General features: G+C 40.0%; 1 protein-coding gene across 10 annotated transcripts in view; it reads left to right on the top strand.

Annotated features, from left to right (window-relative positions):
* Window positions 1–19524, top strand: part of FHOD3 (formin homology 2 domain containing 3) — a 409609-nt gene that overhangs the window by 300703 nt on the left and 89382 nt on the right. For 5 of the 10 annotated variants that reach the window (XM_064443286.1, XM_064443285.1, XM_064443287.1 and 2 more), the window contains exons 11-12: window positions 8097–8474; window positions 11964–12089. The exons of 1 other annotated variant lie outside the window; for it this stretch is intronic. In XM_064443286.1, coding sequence (XP_064299356.1) covers window positions 8097–8474; window positions 11964–12089 — 504 coding nt within the window. Of the gene's footprint in view, window positions 1–5697; window positions 5800–8096; window positions 8475–11963; window positions 12090–19524 lie in introns of all 10 variants that reach the window. 4 more of the 10 variants (XM_064443290.1, XM_064443289.1, XM_064443288.1 and 1 more) reach the window with 2 other exon arrangements.

Below are 19524 nucleotides of genomic sequence, written 5' to 3'. Positions count from 1 at the left end.
TTTTTTTTTGAGGTGGGGCAGTGATAAACTTGTGTTTCTAGGCTACAAGCTAGAACAAAGAAAGCCTGAGTTTCTTCAAGCTGCATTCATCAAAACTCTGTGAAGGGAAGATTTTGGGGGGAGCCTGGAGAGGTCAGTGGCTAGATAACCTATACACATTGTTCAGCCTTAGGGACCAGTAAGGTGGAGAGCATTTTTTGGTGCTTTGAGTTCTTGTGGAGTGAGAAGCAGTGTCTTCAGAATGGTGCCTTAATTTTAAAATCATCTAGCTGTGGCTAGGTTAGGTGTGTGTTAGGTATGATGCCTAGCATCTTGTAGACTTTGCCCCTGCATTCAGCTGAACTTGTAGATGAGTACTTTGATTGTCATTTTCTTTCATCAGTCTGTGTTTGTTTGTGTTTCTGTCTCTGCAACTAGAGTAGCTATTTCATATCAGCAGGACAAGTTTGATTGGCACTGTTTTTATCTCTTTTTTTATTATTATTCATTTAAAAAAGGAGAAAGGTTCTAAATTAGTTCTAAAGCCTTTGCCTGGAATTTGTTTTGATGCCCTAGTGGCTCTCTATCCATAAATTGCACTTTCATAGTCTTTTTAAACATGCATGTATTTTAAGGGGCTATAAATACTTCTATGTCAAACTTTAGTTGAAAGAACTAAGCAAGAACTGTGCCCTAATAGATGAATGTTAGTTGCCATGACTGATGATATACTTCATAAAGTTCTGTGGGGTTTTTGGTGTTTGTTTGTTTGTTTGGTGGGGGTGTTAGCCTCTAGCAGCAATCCATTTTAAAGATGAAGATAAAACACAGTGATTTTTCTGAAATTTGTTTTCACTGCTATAAAGTTTTTGTTTAAATATGTCTAATCTGGTACTGTTATGGAACTGAAGTAACCCAGCAATAGCCCCAAAGTTAGCTGAATATATCTGATCCTTCAGCATTAGCTGAAACCCTTCCTCCCTGCCTCAGGATAAATGTTTGCCTTTTGTTGAACAGAATGGGTTCCTCTGTGCTACTGAAAAACAGGCTGGCTTCTGCAACCTAGTTTAATTGAAAACCTCCCTGTGAATCATTGTTCTTCATTTAATTCTACTCTTGCATTTAAACCAAATGTGAAGGGGGGGGGGGGGGGGGCAAGTGAGCTTTTCCACATCATCCCTTCTTCATTGCACACAAAAATGAACACATAACCCTGAAGGGTCCAGATGAATTCACAAATCTGCTGTTCTGTTTGAGTATCCATCTGTCTGGCATTCTTAGCTTTACAAGAATGTCATCTGTCTGTAGTTGGTGTTTTCCTGTTTTAATAAATAATCTAGTGGAAATTTTCCTTTTCCACCTCTTGGGAAAGATTTAGCTAGCAGGTACTACCTGTTTTCATGGACAGAATATCTGTTCTCTAACAATACTGAGAAACAACTGCCACTGTTGCTTTGGTTGAAAGAAAAGCACACTTGATTCCTGCCCACGAGCTTACCCCTCTTTCTAGGGATAGTCCAGGGGTCTGAAACTGTGAGTTTAGTTGCTGAAAAAGGACTTTTCAAGCATTGGGCATCTCTCCTAAGCGCAGACTTATTTCCATTGTGCAAGTTTCCCTCAACCGAACTTGGCTTCCGCAGGCTGGGGAACGTGCCCACCTCAATGTACAATACCAGTTACCTCTGCAGCTGACACACGCAGAGCTAGCTCCTTCCTCTGGCTTTTCCAGCCAATCACCATGTACCTGCTCTCCTCGTAGAGGTAATCTTAGCAGAAGAAGAGAGCTTTCCAGTCAAAGCTGCATCTCAGCTTTTGATCTGGAAGTCAAGGAGATTTGAGCAAAGAGTCCTTGGACTGACAGGAGAATCATCTCTAAATAATGATTCTCTAAAATTAATCCCACCAATTAAGATATGATGATGGGCGCACAGAGCCATTTCAGTGTTCCTAGAAAGCTGGAGGGGAGTGAAGACATCAACTTCCAGCCCCTGCCATAAGAAAAGCTGAGTCAGGTGATTATAAAGGTCCTCTTGCTGGGTCAGGAATAAGGGAACTCATTTTCATTATTTTGTCCATCTCAGGTCTCAGCATCTGACTATCACTGTCTGCCGTCAGCAAACACCAGTCCACGAAGCCAGTCGCTCTAATAGGCGTGTGTACTCCGTGAGCTCTGAGCAGATGGGGTGTGTGTATCATTTGCACATGCTCACTTTTTAGAGCCCACCCAGTTAATTCCTTTTTCCTTTTCATTATCCACAGTTCAGATATATGTGCAATAATCAATAAGAGATTCACTTCCAATAAAATATTCAGCTTGAAAACAGTACCCGTCAAGGATGTATTAATATCTGATTATAAACTGTAAAAACAAGTGTGCCGCACAGGGTTGCTGTACATGCATATTTCTTTTGAAATATGATATTCTCAAATAACACACAAATTAAGGGGCTGTTGCTCTTGATCTATTTCTTCAGAGTACAGCAAGTCATAACATCTGAGAAACAGGGTCTTGACTTTTTGCTTCCTAGGATGAACTTGCAGATAAACATCACAGCAGACAGAAGTATTTCCTTCATGTGACATTATTAATAGTTCACGACCCATCATGAAGGAGGACAGGGGCTAAACATTCCCTTCAGCTGCATGTAGGTCATATCACCTCCCAGTCCAAGTTCTGTTTCACACTGTAGGCAGGAGTGTGCCTATACCGAGAGACTGAAACCAAAACCATACAGGTCCCAAACTGGCCTTTATGTGATAATGGTTTCAGTCCAGTAACTGACTTAAAAATGAAATTAATTCCCTGTTTTATAACTTAGCCTTCAGCACATGGATGTATTGCACAGCTTACCTGAAAGAAGCATATATGTAAAAAGCTAAGGTCCTTTAAGCGTAGCTATTTTATACATATTCTGAAAAGCTATTTCTATTTGAATCATGTTTTTAAGTAAATGCTAGTACTTGTGGAAGGTACGTCACAGATGGCTCTGGAAATTGAGATATCACAGTTCCGTTTCCTGGTTTCTTTTTCAACTGTTAACCTGAGCATATATGGACATTTCTGTTGTAATTCTAAAAACTGCTTGGGCTTCAGGATTTTTTTGCAGCAACTGGTTCTTCCAGGGTAAGGTGTAGTACATTTTTTGTAAGGGACTGGTCATATATCCTAATTTCATGAAGGCTATTATACATAGGCTTAATTTAGGATGTTTTCATATTTATAATTAAGCTAGTTGTATGGGAATCAGATTTTTCCCAGTAATGGATTAGAATGATACTTTGCAAAGCAGTAAGAAACCCAGACAACTGTATTTTAAGTGATTACTGCTCACTGTAGTATTTAATATATGGCTCACTTGACAGTTGTAGACTTCCTACACAGAAGCTCAGCATTTTCAAAAACAAGTGCCTAAAATTAGAGTAGTAAGTCCTTATTTCTAAACTTTGGCTGGCTCTAGGGAAATCGGCTGTAGGGTGAAAGTAGTTTTGGGCTTCTAGGTACCAATGAAATATCCTGTTCTCATAAATACTGATTACAAAAACTCTGAACGGTGGAGAAGGGAACAGCTTTCACTTCTGATAAATAAAAGCCTTGGTATCAAGACTTTAAGTGGTAGGTTCAGGGTTATAAACACAAGATGTAAAGACATGAGGATGATGAGATCTCAAGGAAAATACCCAGGACGTGTCACTCACCTGGCAAATGTTAGTTTAGGGGCCTGATAATCCTGTGTTATGAAGTGATCCTCAACCATGAGCTAATCCTCTCTGTTCTTGATGCTTTTTTCTTCTCACCTTCTCTTTCCATTCAGTGCAAATATAACTCCAGTGGTTCCCAGTTCAACCTATATTGTATAAACTATCCTTACTACCCTGTACTGTGTGAACTGATAAACTCTCAAATAACCCCATCAAATTTATGAGATCCACCATATCCAAAGAGTATTTCAGTTATGATTTTGAGCATTTCGAGACAGTTGAGGAGAGCAAGGAATTTGGCGTCATTGATCTGGAAACCTGGTGGGAGTTTAAAATGTCGTAATAACAAGGCCGCTTTTGTTTGTATTAGCAATAACCATGCTATCAGCATTATAGGATGCATTGTGCTTTTATCAGAGAACCATGATCTCACAGGGCTTCATGAGTTATTTCCCAAATGTGACTGCTGTAGGACTGGCAGATGCAGATGTTTGCCCTTCACAGGAGATAACAGCAAAGCTAGTATTGATCTGCTCGCTAGTAAAGAGAAGGGGTGATATGAGTGCTCCCTGGTCAACTCCTTTTTTTGGTTGTTTGGGTTGGGGTTTTTGTTTTTTTTTTTTGGTTGGTTGGTTTGGTTTGGTTTGGATTTTTATTAGTATGCCAATGTATACATGTGTGGAAGTCAAGAGGTGTCTCTATAGGGGAGATATATGTTTGTGGAGGAGACAAGGAGATGGAGAGATGACAACTCAGATGGTTATGGCACTATAACACCTTAGCAGTGGTTAAAAGTGTCTACCTTATAGATGTTTGCCAGAGTATTGGAAAAGTTCCAGGTGCTGCCATTTTCCTGATTATTCTATAACTAACTCCATATAAATGCAACAAATTTTGGATTGACCCTTTGCATTGCACTTGATGAGTTCATGATCTCACATTGTAAATATTCATTATTCTTATGACAGGGAAACCAATTCTAAATGGAAAAAAGTGCACAGAGCATCCCTTCAGAATTAAAGAAAAGCAAACCAGCTTTCAGGAAAATGCAAGGGATATGAGTGTCTTAGAAACTTTATTACTGTTTGTATGTTTTACTTTTTGCATGGAACATAACCTAATGGTCTTCACCGTTAAATCAAGTGAAGAACTGGATCAACTGCAAATGCAAAAGAAATCCAAAGAGAGAATCTAAATCTTCCGTAAGTCTGTTGGTTTGGGGAGGAAATGCATAAATGGAAGGGAGAGGAGGCAGACAATATAGCCTTTTTTTGTTTAATATAGCTTTCTTTTTTCCTTATGTGGTTTGTAGGTTATGGAGGCTTTATGTGTGACTTATATTTCTCCTCTGCCCGAATTACTGCTGAACCAAAGTCTGCTTTCACCGTACTAATGACTCTTTACTGAAATAATTCATGTACTGGCATCCGATAACTTAAATATTGCTATTTGCAAATAGTCCTGAAATGATTTGGTCTCTCTGTTATTTCTAACTTAATGGTTTGCCCTGTTCTGTTTTCCAGCTGAGCTTAACAGGAATGTTTTATTTGTGTTTATTTAGAAAGTGTGATGTCCAGTGCCAGCTGTCCCATGCCAGCACAGCATGTACTGTCCTTTAAGCCAAAAAGACACAGTCTAATAGCTAACAAGTTGAACATTGGTATTGTCATTAATGTTTTCCTTTAGCACCTCTGCAGGTAGGGCAGCAGCAAATGGAATGCCAAGCTTGAGAAAAAACAATAGCATCTTTGGGGTCTTAAAAATTAGTGGTAAAAAATCTAAATAGGGGAGAGGATAATATTTTTGCATTGGTAGCTACCCTTGCACTGATGCAGACTTAGCGGGAAGTTTTAGGTGGCTGCTTATCTAACATAGGGGGGACATACCACCCCACCCAGTGTGTTTTCCTTCCATTTCTAACTTCATTCCATTTCTTTTTCTGGGGACTCACATCATTTTCTCTTCCACCTTCTCTCTTTTCCATCCCACTGCATGCCTCTTTCCGTGGTCTGACCTCAGAGAGGAGGAAGAGTATGAAGAGGAGGAAGAAGAACAGCCAGTCACAGAGCCCAATACTGAGGATGAGGGGGAGGAAGAGGCCAGTAGGCAGGTCAAAGCCAGGTACTGGGATTTAGCATCATCCCTCCACCTTTTCCTCAGCCTCTGGCATGAACTCACCGCACAGCGTGCAGCAGCATCTACCTTTTCACTTGCATTCTTAGATCACCTGTTAAAGCCACTCACCAAGGAAATATTTTTGCATTTAAAAGCTTTGTTGGTGTGTGTACATTAATGGAAACATGTTAGTTATGTAGGCTCAATGCACTAAGAACTGTCTCTGCTCACTGCCTTTGTACAAAATGAGTAACACAAATCTTAAAAGATTTTGCAGAAAGCGTAACTTCTAAGCATGACTTAGGTTTATCTTTTTAGTTAAGGGAATGGTGAAGTGTTGCAGTGCTTCGCTGAGTTAGGACATTGCTTCGTTTCTTAGGTTTTCATTCCTATTTTCATGATACAACCTTATTAGCAATATCTTTTGCTGTGAAGAACAACATTTTTGAATGCTGCCTATGATTTCGATCAATTATGTTCATGTTCTAATGGGAAAGAACTACCTAGAGGCAAAGGTGATATATATAATTATATACATACCTGCCCATCTGTATATACATGGATATAAGCAAACCACCTATCAAAACAATATTCTAATGTAAAATTTTCCACATATTTCTGAGGTATATATGGATTTGGCGTCTGGCAACTTTATCCTAGTAAATTGGAAGACAGAAAATATGTTCTTTCTTCCAGACAGCCATTTGATTTAGGTTAAATTGTTTGGCTTTGCAACTCAGCAAATGAGATGGGATTTTTTTTAAAAAAATAAACCACATCCATGCAGACTCTATACAGCATGGAGGGAAGAAAGGAAACTGTTTAACGTGCAAATTCCAAAGAAAATACTGTACTGTTGTTATTAATATCTTCCAGTCTGCAAATCTTGCCAATGGCTGCCTGAAATTTCAAAATTAAGTGATAATTTCCTCAAATCCAGTTCTTAAAAGTCAAAGCTAAGACACAAGTTATTAGTAAGTCACATGAATATACTAAAATACTGTTTAAAAACGCAAGGAAGAGCCATGTAAAGGGCATGATGTGCTTTGAGGTCATCAGTCTTTTCAAATAATAGTCACTGTGAGATAACTGGGTGATATTCTCATGACTTTTCTAAATACCTCCTTTCACTGTCACTGTAGCATAACGAAAGTGTTGTGTACCCTGGCCGTTCGTGTTAGATGCTCTCAGGAAGGGGAGGACTAGCCTGGCATCAGTGACTCCTGTCATGCACAGCCGGTGCACTAGACAAAGGTTTCCAGATTGTCCTGTGCTTCTGTTGTGAGAATGATTACCTGGTATATACCTCATGGTTAACTTCATAATATCCTAACATACATAACATGTATTATGTTTTTTGTTGCATACTCTCTGCCAAACCCACACTCCTCAGATAAGGGCCGTGCCTTGCATGCCTTTAGGTGGATTACAGCGGTGGTCTCAGGAGAATGAAATCAGCCACCTGCTGAGTGATCCAGCCTAAAGCCTATGCACAGTGTTTCTGCTGGAGATGCTAGTGAAAACAGATATCCTGGAGTGCAGATCCCATAGCTTTTCACCTGCCGTGCTGCTTCTGTCACTCACCAACACCTGCCTTCACTAGAGCAAAGCAGATGTGTTTTCTGTTGCACTTGATGCAACTCTGAAAGTCCCTAACACCAACGTGGGATGCTGACTCTCAGATAAACTAGTGCCTTCATACCTAGACAAATGATCTGGTAAGGCGTTGCTTTTGAAATAATTCTAAACCTTAATTTTGACAGAACAGTGCTGATTATTTTTTATTTTAATCTTGGTGGATGAGCATTTTTATTAAAATATCAGATCACCAGGGAGGATTATAATCAGATATCTGGCCTTCAAGAGGCAGTCATGCAGATTGTATCTTGAAGCATCTATACTCTGTGGACCATGTTACCTAGTTTGTTGAGACTGCTTTGTACTGCTCTGACAATGCTTGCAACCTAACTTGAAATACTTGACAATCGTTCAGAAAATGGTTGTGAAAAGGTTCATGAAAATTAGTTCTGAGGTCTGTGGGTTAAATCCCTTCCTTTCCTCTAAGCTGAGCCGCTTCCAGGCCTAAGTGTTTCCAACCCCAAGAAGAATCCCACTGGGATACAAAGATGTGAGTTCTCTTACTTTTTTAAAAAGAGGTGATGATTGTCTAAATTTGGGAAGTTTTTGTTTTTCTGACTCTCCTTCACATTTTTTTTTCCTCCAAGCGGTACTATCTATTGATCTCTCTTTTCCCCATTTTTCTCTCCTTCCCTTCCCTTTCTCATGATGTTTTCCTCCTGCAGTGGGGTCCCAGGTGCACAGGAGGCTGTAGATGAAAACCTTCCACGGTGTTCTGACTCTTCAGCCATCTCCAGTGCCATTTCTCCAGCTGAGAGGCCTCTCTCCTGCTCTAGAGCGAAGAGCTCTTCTAGCAGCTCCTCTTCTGTGCCTGACTCATCTGTCTCTCATCACAATCCTGTCCTTTCATCAGCTTCTTCACCTGCGGCAGCATTGCTAAGTTCTTCCCAAAATTCATCAGCATCCGTTACTCCAAAGGCATCTCCAACAGTGGAGAAATTGCCTTACGTACCACATACTCCTTTTCACCTCTTCTCGTACGACTTTGAAGAGTCTCCAGCATCTGTGAAAGAAAAGGAAACAGAGGTGATGAGGGAAAACAGGTAGATTTTATACAGCTGACATTAATTTTTAGATAAATGAATAACACCTTTCAAGAGTTTTATAGTGGTAATAATGCACTCTCTGTGTTCTATTATTTCCAGAACATACTGTATTAGTTTTAGTCCTGTAGCCTGTATTTTGGTTTGATTTATATTCTCTCCTAGCCTTTGTTGCCTTCATTTCATCTTACTCCTCTTCAAGGTCTCTAGTTATTAAGTATCCTGGCCTCCTCTATAAAGCAGTAGATAAATAACCTGTGATTTGGGAGATCACAGGAGGGAGCACCATTTTGCTCTCATTTACAACAATGTAATTTGCAGACATGATTTCATTAATATTAATGGAGCTCTTCTGCTATAAAACCAAGAACTATCAGATCAGCACTTGGAATTCAGGGGTGAAATCCTGGCTTCAAAGACTGAACTGCCAAATCCCGAATTTGCTGTTAGTTTACAGTGCATATCCCCGTCATGTGCAATTTCAAGTCGTGCTTGTAATAAGAGAAGTAGATTAAACCCTATAAAGAGAATACATCACTCAGAATAGACAGTTCTCCCTCCACAACATCTGGTCAGTTCAGCTGTTCCTCCTGCATTTCTCTTAGTTTTTAATTTTAATTTTTAATTTCCCCATTCCACCCATTTAAAAACAAAGAGAAATTGTTTTGTCTCAGTCTGTTTTCAAGTAAAATGGATTGACAATAAGTAATGCTAAAAACAGTGCTAGAGAGTCACCTTAAAAAGAGGTTGATGGTGTTTAGCTGTCTCTCCCAGTGGTCAGTGTTCTTCGAATTAGGTGCTGAAAATGTACATGTATATTGTGAGTGTATTTATTTCTTCCTTTCTCCAGCAGTCCTGAATTTCTGCATGTGAACAAATACTTTGATTCCTTTGATCCTTTTAATTTTCGATCTTTCTCTTCTAATAGGTGGGTGGTTTTTGTTGCTTTTTCATTTTGCTGAAAAACCTGTAAATCCAAGTAGCTGTTGAAAGGGACTTAGTTCACATGTCTTTCCTTACCTACGGCATGAACACTGGGATTCCACTAAATTTACATTTTCCTGCATAGGTGCAACTTTTCCTTAGGCCTCTCACATTCATTTATTGCTCTCTTACTGCAGCTTCTGTTAGTTATACTTTTTAAGAGTAGATTCGTAAACGGCTCCTGTTCCTGCAATATTTAGTATTTCTGCAGTGATGTTTTTTTTTTCCCTCTGACCATCCTTGCGCTTCTAGTTACCATGGAGGATCAAGGGCATGGTGTGGGGGAGGATTGTGCTGCGTTTATTTAGAGCAAAAGGAGGGAAGAGCTTGCACGATTTGGGCAGTAATGTGTTCATAAAAGAGGTAAATGTCTTGATACCTGGGATTTCTTCAGAGTGAAGGCTTCTGGGACAAGGCCATTGCATCTGCATTGGTATATGAGACAAAAAGGGAAAATGGAAGTAATAACCACCACCAGAGGAAGGTTAGAAATATAAACACTGTGTACAGGATACAAACTTACCCTGGTGTCCTGCTTTTGCCTTGCTACACTTCCAGCATCTCTGTCTCCCTCTAAATTTGATATATAGAGAGGCCGTGTCCAGGCCATTCCCTCTGACTTTGATTTTGTTAATATTTGTAGGTCTGAGTCCATAGAAGTTGTGTTCTCTTCATTTAAATGGGCGTTATCTTTGGACTAATTGAAATTCTTTGGTCTGAAAAAGGATACTGCATTTTCAGCTTTTTCATGGCACAGAGGAGAAGACAAGCAAATGTAGTGGTTGATAAGAGGGTCTCCTTTCAATTGATTGAAATGGAAATGGAGGTTTCTGTTAGCGTCAGGAGCATACTGAAGGAGCTCTGAGTTGTCCTCTGGACAACGGAGTTTTGTCATCGCTTGCTTGGTATGGGCACAGGCAGAACATTTTCTGAGCTGAGCCTGCCAGAGAGAAGACCCACGTCAAGTCTGTGCTACCAGGGAACACCTGCGCTGCCTAGCTATGCAGCCCTCCACAATTACTTCCCATTCTGCAGAACTCCCTTTGTAGCTCAGAAACGTGCATATTAGCATTTTTTGCTAATCATTCCCCTGTTCCTGGGCAGTCAGCATAGTGTCTCAAAAACAGATGGTGGTGGTGGGTTTTTCTCTAAAACATAAACCCGGAATTGTTGCCAAAGGGGGCATGTTCTCTAAAGCGTGATCCCTTCCATTATAGAAACCCCTAACTGAAATCTGTCTTGATTTTAATGCAGGCCTTGGCAGGCAGCAATGCTGTTGTACCCTAAGGAATGAAGCTTGAAATTTTGAATGAAGTTTTGCATGGCTAGATGAGTGTGCTAAATGGTGCTGTAGGAAACCAACCAGCCTTTTCAAATATAATTGCTGAGTGAAATTACTGAGTGCTGATGTGTATGGGAGAAGACGCAGCTGAGAAAAGAGACAGTGAAGGAGCATATATTATATCTTATGAATTATAATTAGGAAAAATGGTGTTGCTCTTTTTCCTGAAGTGTGTTTTGTCATTTGGATGAGTTGGCCTTGCAGAGTACTCACTTACAGAGCATCATATGCTTTCCATGTGGGAAAATGGTGGCGTCTGTGAACAGAAATGTTAACCTTTTCCCAAATCAGGAATCTCTCCTTGATATGCTGTTTAAGTACAATGGTTAAAAGGCACAGCAAAGCAACACAACTGCCTTTTCTATTCAGTATGGGAGCCAGGATGAACACATTGGTACCAGGGACTCTAGGGAGGTGGCCGTTCCAGGGGTCCTGGAAACAATTTCTCTTTGATCAGCAAGCTCACATTGAAGCCAAGCAGGTTTGGGGGTTTTTTAATGGAGGGAGTAGCTGGTAGAAATTCCTAAAGCCATGCTTCCGGAGGCATGCCTTTTTAACCATGGTGATGATTTTTTACAGACATTGTAAGAAATGGCACATAAGCTATGACTTATGTTGGGGGAGGGGAGAGAAAATACTGCCTGCTTTAATTGGAAAGAATGTGGATGCTTTTCATTTATAACGCACACATTTGCAAATCATGGACATCCATGTTTAGATCATGTCTCAGGATTGCTGCCGTTTTTCTTATTTTCACTAGAAATTAATACTGCTGACTTGGACTGGTTTGGTCTCTTTTCTAATGGCTGGGTATTGGCTCCCAAACCAGCTAATAAATTTGAGTAACTGAGCAGTAACTTAAGTATTCCTGCTCTGAGCTGTCACTTGGGAGGACCATTCTAATCTCTCATTATTTTCCATACCAATAGCTCAGTATTTGATTTAAGTATGTTCATGTCATGGTTGATATTAAAATGAGATGATAGGTTGCATATTTTGAAGCTGGGATTAGAACAGCATTTTCAGAAGGTAGATGTTTGAGAAGTTCTGGGGTATGGGGTCACCGGCACCCTCTAAACAACAGGATTTACTGTTGCATGCCTGCTTGCTGACAGATTCTTTCTGTCTCTCCCTTTCTCCTACCTTCCTTCCCATTGCTTCAGATACAATAGCTACGGCAGCAGCTCTTACTCTTCTCCACGACCTTACTCTGGTGTGAGTGCCCCAACAACACCCACCTCTCGTTATGGGACAACTCTCTCGCCACCTCAAGAGACCAAATCTGACAGGTTTGTAAATTAATCAGTGTTTTGACAACAGTTGCTTTGTAGACAGGACAAAGGAGATAAGCATAAGCTGTTCTGATTGGGTACTGGAAATATTTTGTAGCCAGAGCTTTTCTAACGTTGGAAAGAAAACGTACAAAAATCTAGATGTGTTCATTCCCACTCATTCTGAAGCCTTTCTCTGACTTGGTGTTAAGGGCTGGATGTATTTCCATCCCACTACTTTTACTTCCACTTAAATGGATAAAACAGAGCTGCTTCACACGTATGCTGTTTTAAGGATTAAAAGATGAATTAAAGGACATTTTCTTTCTTTCCATTTTTTTAAATAAATTCAGACAGATCTATTTTCACTTCTATCATCTTAAATCAACTATAAAATCTTGGAAATATGCTTAGCTCAGAATTTCCTAGGCCATAATTTTGTCCTTCCTTGAAAATGAAAATGCATGATATATCTCATTGTATTTCATCAAGGGCAAAAAGTTTCTTCCTGTAGGTAAAGGAAACTCATACTAAACCTACCAGTTATCACCTCGCTTAAAAAAAAAAAAAAAGAAAAAACACCAAGGAAAAAGAACCCTTTACCAGCAACAAAAAAAAGGCAGTATTTTGAACAATCAAAATACTCTTTTGAATTATGTAAGGTACTAGGGAAAGAAAAAAGATAGGAAAATGTTATGGATACATGAATGAACTTCTTGGCAAGAGATTTGGACCACCAGAAATTAACTGACTGTTACGACCTGAAAGTAAATGACAGCTTCAGAGGATGTAATGCTGAGTTTAAGGAGGAAACATAGAAGTTTTTTATTAATTTCCTTATTAATATAATAATTTAATTAAATAATTTCCAGTTAGGCCAGATGGGATTTTTATTCTTTGTTGCCAGATTGGCCTCTATTTCATAAAAATTTCATCTCCCATCCTTTTTTTGAACTGAAGGCTTTTTTCAGGATCCTTTGTCTATATTCCAATTAATTTTTATTAATGATTTTTTTTAATATTTCTGTATGTGCATAGAAATATATTTATATATGGTTTATGTGTGTAGGTATATATGTTTCAACCTACCTAACGCTTCACAACAAATGGTTCAATTTAGGTTTTTCCAGCATACATGTATTTCTAGCCATGAGGTATTGACTTATTCCTTTTTTCAAGTGAGTGATTACATTAAGTTTATCTTTGGAGAAAGGCATCGTTTTTCATTTGCTCATCTTCCTGGAGCACCTTGCTTTGATTTGTCTTGCCTAATCTGAATTAAATGATTGAAACCGTAATAAAAAACTCTAAACCAGCATTTTCACCCCCTTTTACCTTAGCAGAATAGGTGCAAGATAAGCAAGAATTAAAGGTACTCCACTGCTTTTGAAGTCTCAGCTTTCTAAGCACCTGCTGTTGGAAGCTTCTGGTTACTACTGCAGCAAAGAAACCCCAAAGTGGTCAAGTGCTGAGATGGCTAAGGATAGTTGGGCCTGTCCTGCAAGACGTTGATCACGCTGGCCCTGCTCCAGTAATGGAAGCAAGCTTTAATTTCAGCATGCACGTAAGTGCATTGCTGGTTTGGAGCCAAAATGCCTTGGCCCCACAGGGTGAAGCTGTAAAATTCACAGGTACATGGAGAGCCAGGACAGAGGGAAGCTCTGTAATCATCTGTTGTGACCTGTAATGGGTGTCACAGAAGCTAAATGAAAGCCCCTTGTACCTTCATGTGTTTTCAAGTGGCAGTGCATGACTTCTCCTGGAAAACATTCTTGTATTTATCACCACTGCCAGGAAAATATTTCATATTTTGGAGGCTGGTTTGTCTAGTAGTATCTTCCGGCTATTACACCTCGTTCTGCTTTTCTCCGTGAAACTGGAAAGTGCTCTGCCTTCAACTCTCAGGTCTCTATTACATGTTTTAAGTGAACACAGTGCTTGGAGCTGTATCTCTGTCTTTCCCTCAGGTTACATTTACCATTTTCTGCATCACATGATAAAAATCTCTCTCCTCTTTTTTAGATTTGCAGTTTGCTGTTCATGGTAGTTGAACTCACCAGGATTTCCATGTTCTTGTATTTGAGGGATGTTACAGCCTCACGCTTTTTGTATATTAGTCTCTGAGACGTGTAAAAAAAAATGTGTGTATGCCACAGTTGCATGTTGCCTGAAGAACAGATGCAGTTATTTCTTGAAACATAATTAAATTTACAGGTTCAGATGTCACTTTGCATCAAGTCTTGTTCTTTTTGAGTGTGCTGCCATTGGAGATGTATAGTTCAGCAGTCTCTAAAGGCAGGACAGATTTGAAGACGGGCAGAAGCGTCCTTTTATTTCATTTTCCTCAAAGATATGGGTTGCAGAAATGCCCACGTAGAAATCGATGGATAGAAATTTGCTCACTGGAGAGTAGGCTGTGTAGTGCATGATGCAACGCTTGGCGCTAATTAGTGAGTGGAAAGTATTGTAGAAGTTTTCACCATCTTCTGTCAGTGGTGTTTGCCTTAGATTATGTAAACTACCTCCTGATGGTAAAAATTTACAGGGATTCAAACACACAGAAAAGTTAAAAGATGAGGGGGGGAGAGGAAGACACTTGATAAGAAGCAGATGTGTATCTATGGTAGCTCCAAGGTGAGCTTTCTGCTTTCAGCTTACAGTTACAGTTACCCAAGGGCTCCACAGAAAGATCCCTGTCTTTTATCATGCAGGGAAGAGCTTCAGATGCAGTTCTTGGTACTGTTTATCTGACCTTCAAGAATGAGGAGGAAGGAAGAAGCAGCATTTAGAGCAGTGCCCAGCAAAATGATTCATTCTCCGTTCAGTTATCCTGACGGGCCTTTCAAACCCTTGGCTGCATTTTGCTTATGTAAACGAGAGCTACAACTTAGGTAGAAAGAAGCAGTGTGGTTGGCATTTTGACATTCATACTTTTAAAACCCTCCTTGGCTAAGATCAGTAGGGAATCCAAAAAAGCAGTATAATTCAGTGCAAAAGTAACTAGATTTTGTTCTTTGAAATCCACATAATGTATATATTTCTGATTGTACAGCAGAAGAAAAGGCTTACTTGACTGTTTCTAGGTTTCTAAATTCAGCTGCAGCCTTTTGCCAACTTCTTGCAATACCGTTGTTCTCTCTCATTTCTCTGGGTCCCCTGTGGAGAGCCATGCTTCTGAAGTGCATATTGCAGCCATGGGAATCCTGCTGAAGGAGGGCAAATGGCAGGGCACTTTTCTGTTCAGCCCTTCATTGGGAGAGTAGAAAGGGTATGTTGGTTCTCTCAGATCTCCCTGCTTGTGAAAGTCGCTCCTAATGCTGAAGTATAACCCAGTCCTCCTGTTTTCAGCTGCCAAAGACTGATTTGCTCCATAAATATATTGCTTCCAGTCTTCATGACTTAAATCACCAATTAACTTTCTCCCCTGTTCCCAAAGGAAAAAAAAAAATGTATCAATCTCAGTTTTTTTAACCTCATAAATTTTAGTAACAAAGGGGAAGAGCAAGGCATGGCTGGAGCACGCCAGGGAGAAAAGCACTTTTCTGTACCTCTCCGTTGCCGCTTTGCCTAGGGGAAGAAGGTGTTGCAAGACTATCCTATATTTCCATGCCTTGTGCTCACACCTAGGATATTTCTGTTTAGGCAAAGATTGCCTCCTCAGGCTTTGAGTCTAAGATGGTCACTGAAATTGAATGCTACAGCCTGGAATCTAGCTGAACAGCAGGCTCATTACTTGCAAAGCTTCACACTCCCTCAAGTGTGTTTTTGGTGGTGAATTGTATATGTTGTTTGTCATGGCCATAGTTAGACAAGACCCTTAAGGGGTCTAACTTCAAAGGCAAGAGCTCCTGAATTCAGCACCAGCTTCAATTTGTTCCGTTGCCAGAAGAATATCCTTTGTTTCCTGCTGGTGCGTTTGCCAAGGTAGGTTTCTTTTGATGCATTTGCCAGGAGGTGATTCCCACTGGCCTTGATAGTCTAACAGTAGTACAGTTAGCCTAGCTCAAAAAGCCGCCCGCTCAGGCCACCGTGTGCTGAGGGAGCAAGAGTTCATGGTCCCAATTCTCTTGCCTCTATCTGTTAAATCAAGGGGCAGAAAGTTCACCGTGCAATCCTGCACTTCTGGATCCTCTTGGCCAGTCATTGTGAACTTAGTCTCCACCTCTGGCTGGTCCCTTTGAGGTTCCTCCAAATCTCCAAGCTTGGTAAGGGCCTGCTGTGGTGTTTGCAAATTATCCCTGTTTGATTCATTCTCCAACTTTTCCACACCATTGGAAAATTGACTTTAAAAAGACTAAATGTGTTTCACGTCCCTTAACCTGTTTTCTCTCTTACTTGCTTTATGATCTACAGCAGTACATTACCTTGGGCTCCCATGATGCAGGGCCTTGAATGTTGAGTGTTCATCTCCATGTTCTTACATATCTTTTAAAGGACATGTACTTTCAGGCATTTACTTTTACAACAGGTGCGCACAGACACTGAGCTTAGCATGACTAGATTATAGGTGATTTTTTTCTCCACTGATTTTAAAGACACTTTAAACACATACCTGAAGCATAAACATGAAGTGCAGCAGTTGTCTGCAAATATTCTTGAGTTTTATTCCCTCTCCAGGTGCCTGAAATAGTGATTTTCTGGCGATCTGGTACTTTTTTCAACTTTGTCTCTCATAAAAGCAAAACAAAACAACAACAACAAAAAAACCTGCTTCAGAATGCTAAACAGCTTTTAAGTTAGACTTTCTACTAAAATTAAAGGTCACTGTAACTGACAACACCAGGGAGGTGCTGCTGGATAAAGCTTCTTGGCAGGTTCTCTTTTTTCTTGTCTATTTTTTCATTAGCCATCTATCACTAATCTGCACTCTGGAGTTACCTTACTCCAGCTGTTGAGCACTAAGGAAAAATGAGAAACCTATGGAACAAAACCCACTATACAGCCTACAAAGCTGATGTTTTCCTAAGAACAGCTCTTCTTTCCTTGGCTTTCTATTCTTTCTGCTTCTACCATCTTCTGTGTGTTTTAATACATACTTCTGGGCTCTCAGAGCAAAGCCCATGGCTATTTTTTCTTGTGGTAAATGCCAAGTACATCTTTCATTCTGAATAACATAATGAGGAAGGGATAGCTTGGTAGTTGATAATAGCGGCCCAGGGCAAAAGCCTCAACTTTATTGCTGAGATTTTAAGAGGCAAAGCGGCCTTAGGAATTACTTGATGATTTACAATTTGGGAAGCAGTGGTGGCTTACACTGGCTTAACTGCTTGTCGAACTACTGTGTAAGCAGTATTCTTGATTGCAGCTTTGTAGGCTTCATCATAGGTTGCATGTTTAAACAGAAAGTGTGAGCCAGGTTACAGTTCCAGACTGGAACTTGTTGCTGGCTGAAGAGTCACCACCAGGTACACGCTGTGCTGATGCTCAGGGGACACATACGTAGCAGGGATCTATTGAAAAGGACCAAACATTGTAGGCCCCTTTGGCTTATTACAGCCCGTAGCAGATGGAGTAAAATTTTAATTAAAGAACCAATTTGCCCATCTACCTCCTCCCCACTTCTCTTCATTATAACTCCCATGTTAGCCCTCCTCTTGGCAATCACAATCTCAGTCCCCCCTTCCCCTTCCCTTCTCCCTCACTGACTTAAACCTAGGCCTCCTCTTCCTTCTAGCCATATCAAGCCTAGCAGTTTACTCAATTCTCTGATCAGGATGGGCTTCAAATTCAGAATATGCTTTAATTGGTGCACTACGAGCAGTAGCACAAACCATCTCTTATGAAGTGACACTAGCCATCATCCTACTGTCTGTAATTATACTAAGTGGTAATTACACTCCAAGTACCCTTTCTACCACTCGAGCCATTATACCTTGCCGCCTCCTCTTGACCTCTTGCAATAATATGATTCATCTCAACACTTGCTGAAATGAGTCGAGCCCCATTTGACCTCACAGAAGGGGAGTCAGACCTAGTATCTGGCTTGAACGTAGAATACACAGCGGGACCCTTCATCCTGTTCTCCTTAGCGGAATACGCAAACATCATATTAATAAATACACTAACTACCATCCTGTTCTTAAACCCAAGCTCACTCAACACACACACACCCCCAAACTATTCTCAATAATCTTGACCATAAAAGTCCTACTCCTCTCCTCAGTCTTCCTATGGGTCCGCGCCTCTTACCCCCGATTCCGCTACGACCAACTCATACACCTCCTGTGAAAAAAGTGGGGGGTGCTCTGCAAGACACTTCCAGGCAATTTGTGACTTCCATGAGGGTGAGAAGCTCAGGTTGGAGAGAGACATAAACACACTGTACACATCAGGCTGCAAGAGGAGCATGTATGTAGAAAGTCCCTGTGCATTGCCCTGGATCTGCACATCTCTGCCCCACTGTAGCTTTATTTTATGTAGCCCCTCAGGCCAATTAAAAGTCTAACGTTAATCAGTTCTTCTCTTGGTCATTCTCAAGTTTCTTTCTGAAAGGAAGCATTAGTCAGTAGTTTTATCTCTCAGTTTTGTGTTTATTTTTGAGAGAAGTTTTGTAAAGATTCCTCAAGTAATGTTTAGTCTGTTTGCAAAATCTTGTATCAACACAGTTTTGAATTTGCCCTGTCACGTAGGGAGACATAACACACGGAGAGTTTCTTTAACTGTGAAAAGCAATATGGCTCTTGGCAGCTTTGCCTCCTCTTTTGTCTCTTTGTAAGCTGGAAAGCGAATTTATTTTGTCAAAGGCAAGAGACTTTTAGAGTTATTTAAGGTCTGAGAAGGAGCTCCCAACTGTTGTTCCCTTTCTGTAGCATTCCCATGACTGCTGGAGCAGGAGCACTGTGGAAAAATGGGTAATTAATACTTCCTTATTAAGGTTATTCATGATTCTGACCCTTGTTATATTAAAAAAAATCCTGAATATTAACCTTGTGACCTAAAGGGATTTCCTCTCATAAATCATCTGTCAATTTTGGTTTAGGTCCTAAAAATATACATTTATATTTTGTATTCTTGCTATAGATATCTATTTCCATTTAGCAGATTTTTAAAAATCAACTAATGGAGGAAAACACAGCCAGGAAAGAAGTGTATTTCAGAGTTAACATGAATGAAGAACATTTGAAGTTAATAATTGTGATTTTACTTTAACAAAATGGATTCAAGTAAGACAGAAATATTTTGTTCGCTTTTCAATAAGATTAGAGTAATTCAGGTCACATATTCCCTTTAACAGTATATATTCTGTGATGGAGTATTGTCAGAAAACTGCAAGTACTTGCAAAAAAAGTGTGAGATACCTTGTGTCTCCTTGAATTTGTGTTTTTAATAATGATTACTAATTCACTGTTGTGTTAAATGCTGTTGTGTGTTTAAGACTGTTGTGTTAAATGGTCAGGTTAGATGAATTTTTATTCAGAAGAGTTTTTGCCTACAATCAATGTTTTGGCTTTGT

Source organism: Phalacrocorax carbo, chromosome 2, assembly GCF_963921805.1.
Source record: "Phalacrocorax carbo chromosome 2, bPhaCar2.1, whole genome shotgun sequence".
In the NCBI taxonomy this organism is placed as follows: domain Eukaryota; kingdom Metazoa; phylum Chordata; class Aves; order Suliformes; family Phalacrocoracidae; genus Phalacrocorax; species Phalacrocorax carbo.
Note: the sequence above shows the minus strand (reverse complement) of the source record. Positions and strands in the feature narration are given on the sequence as shown.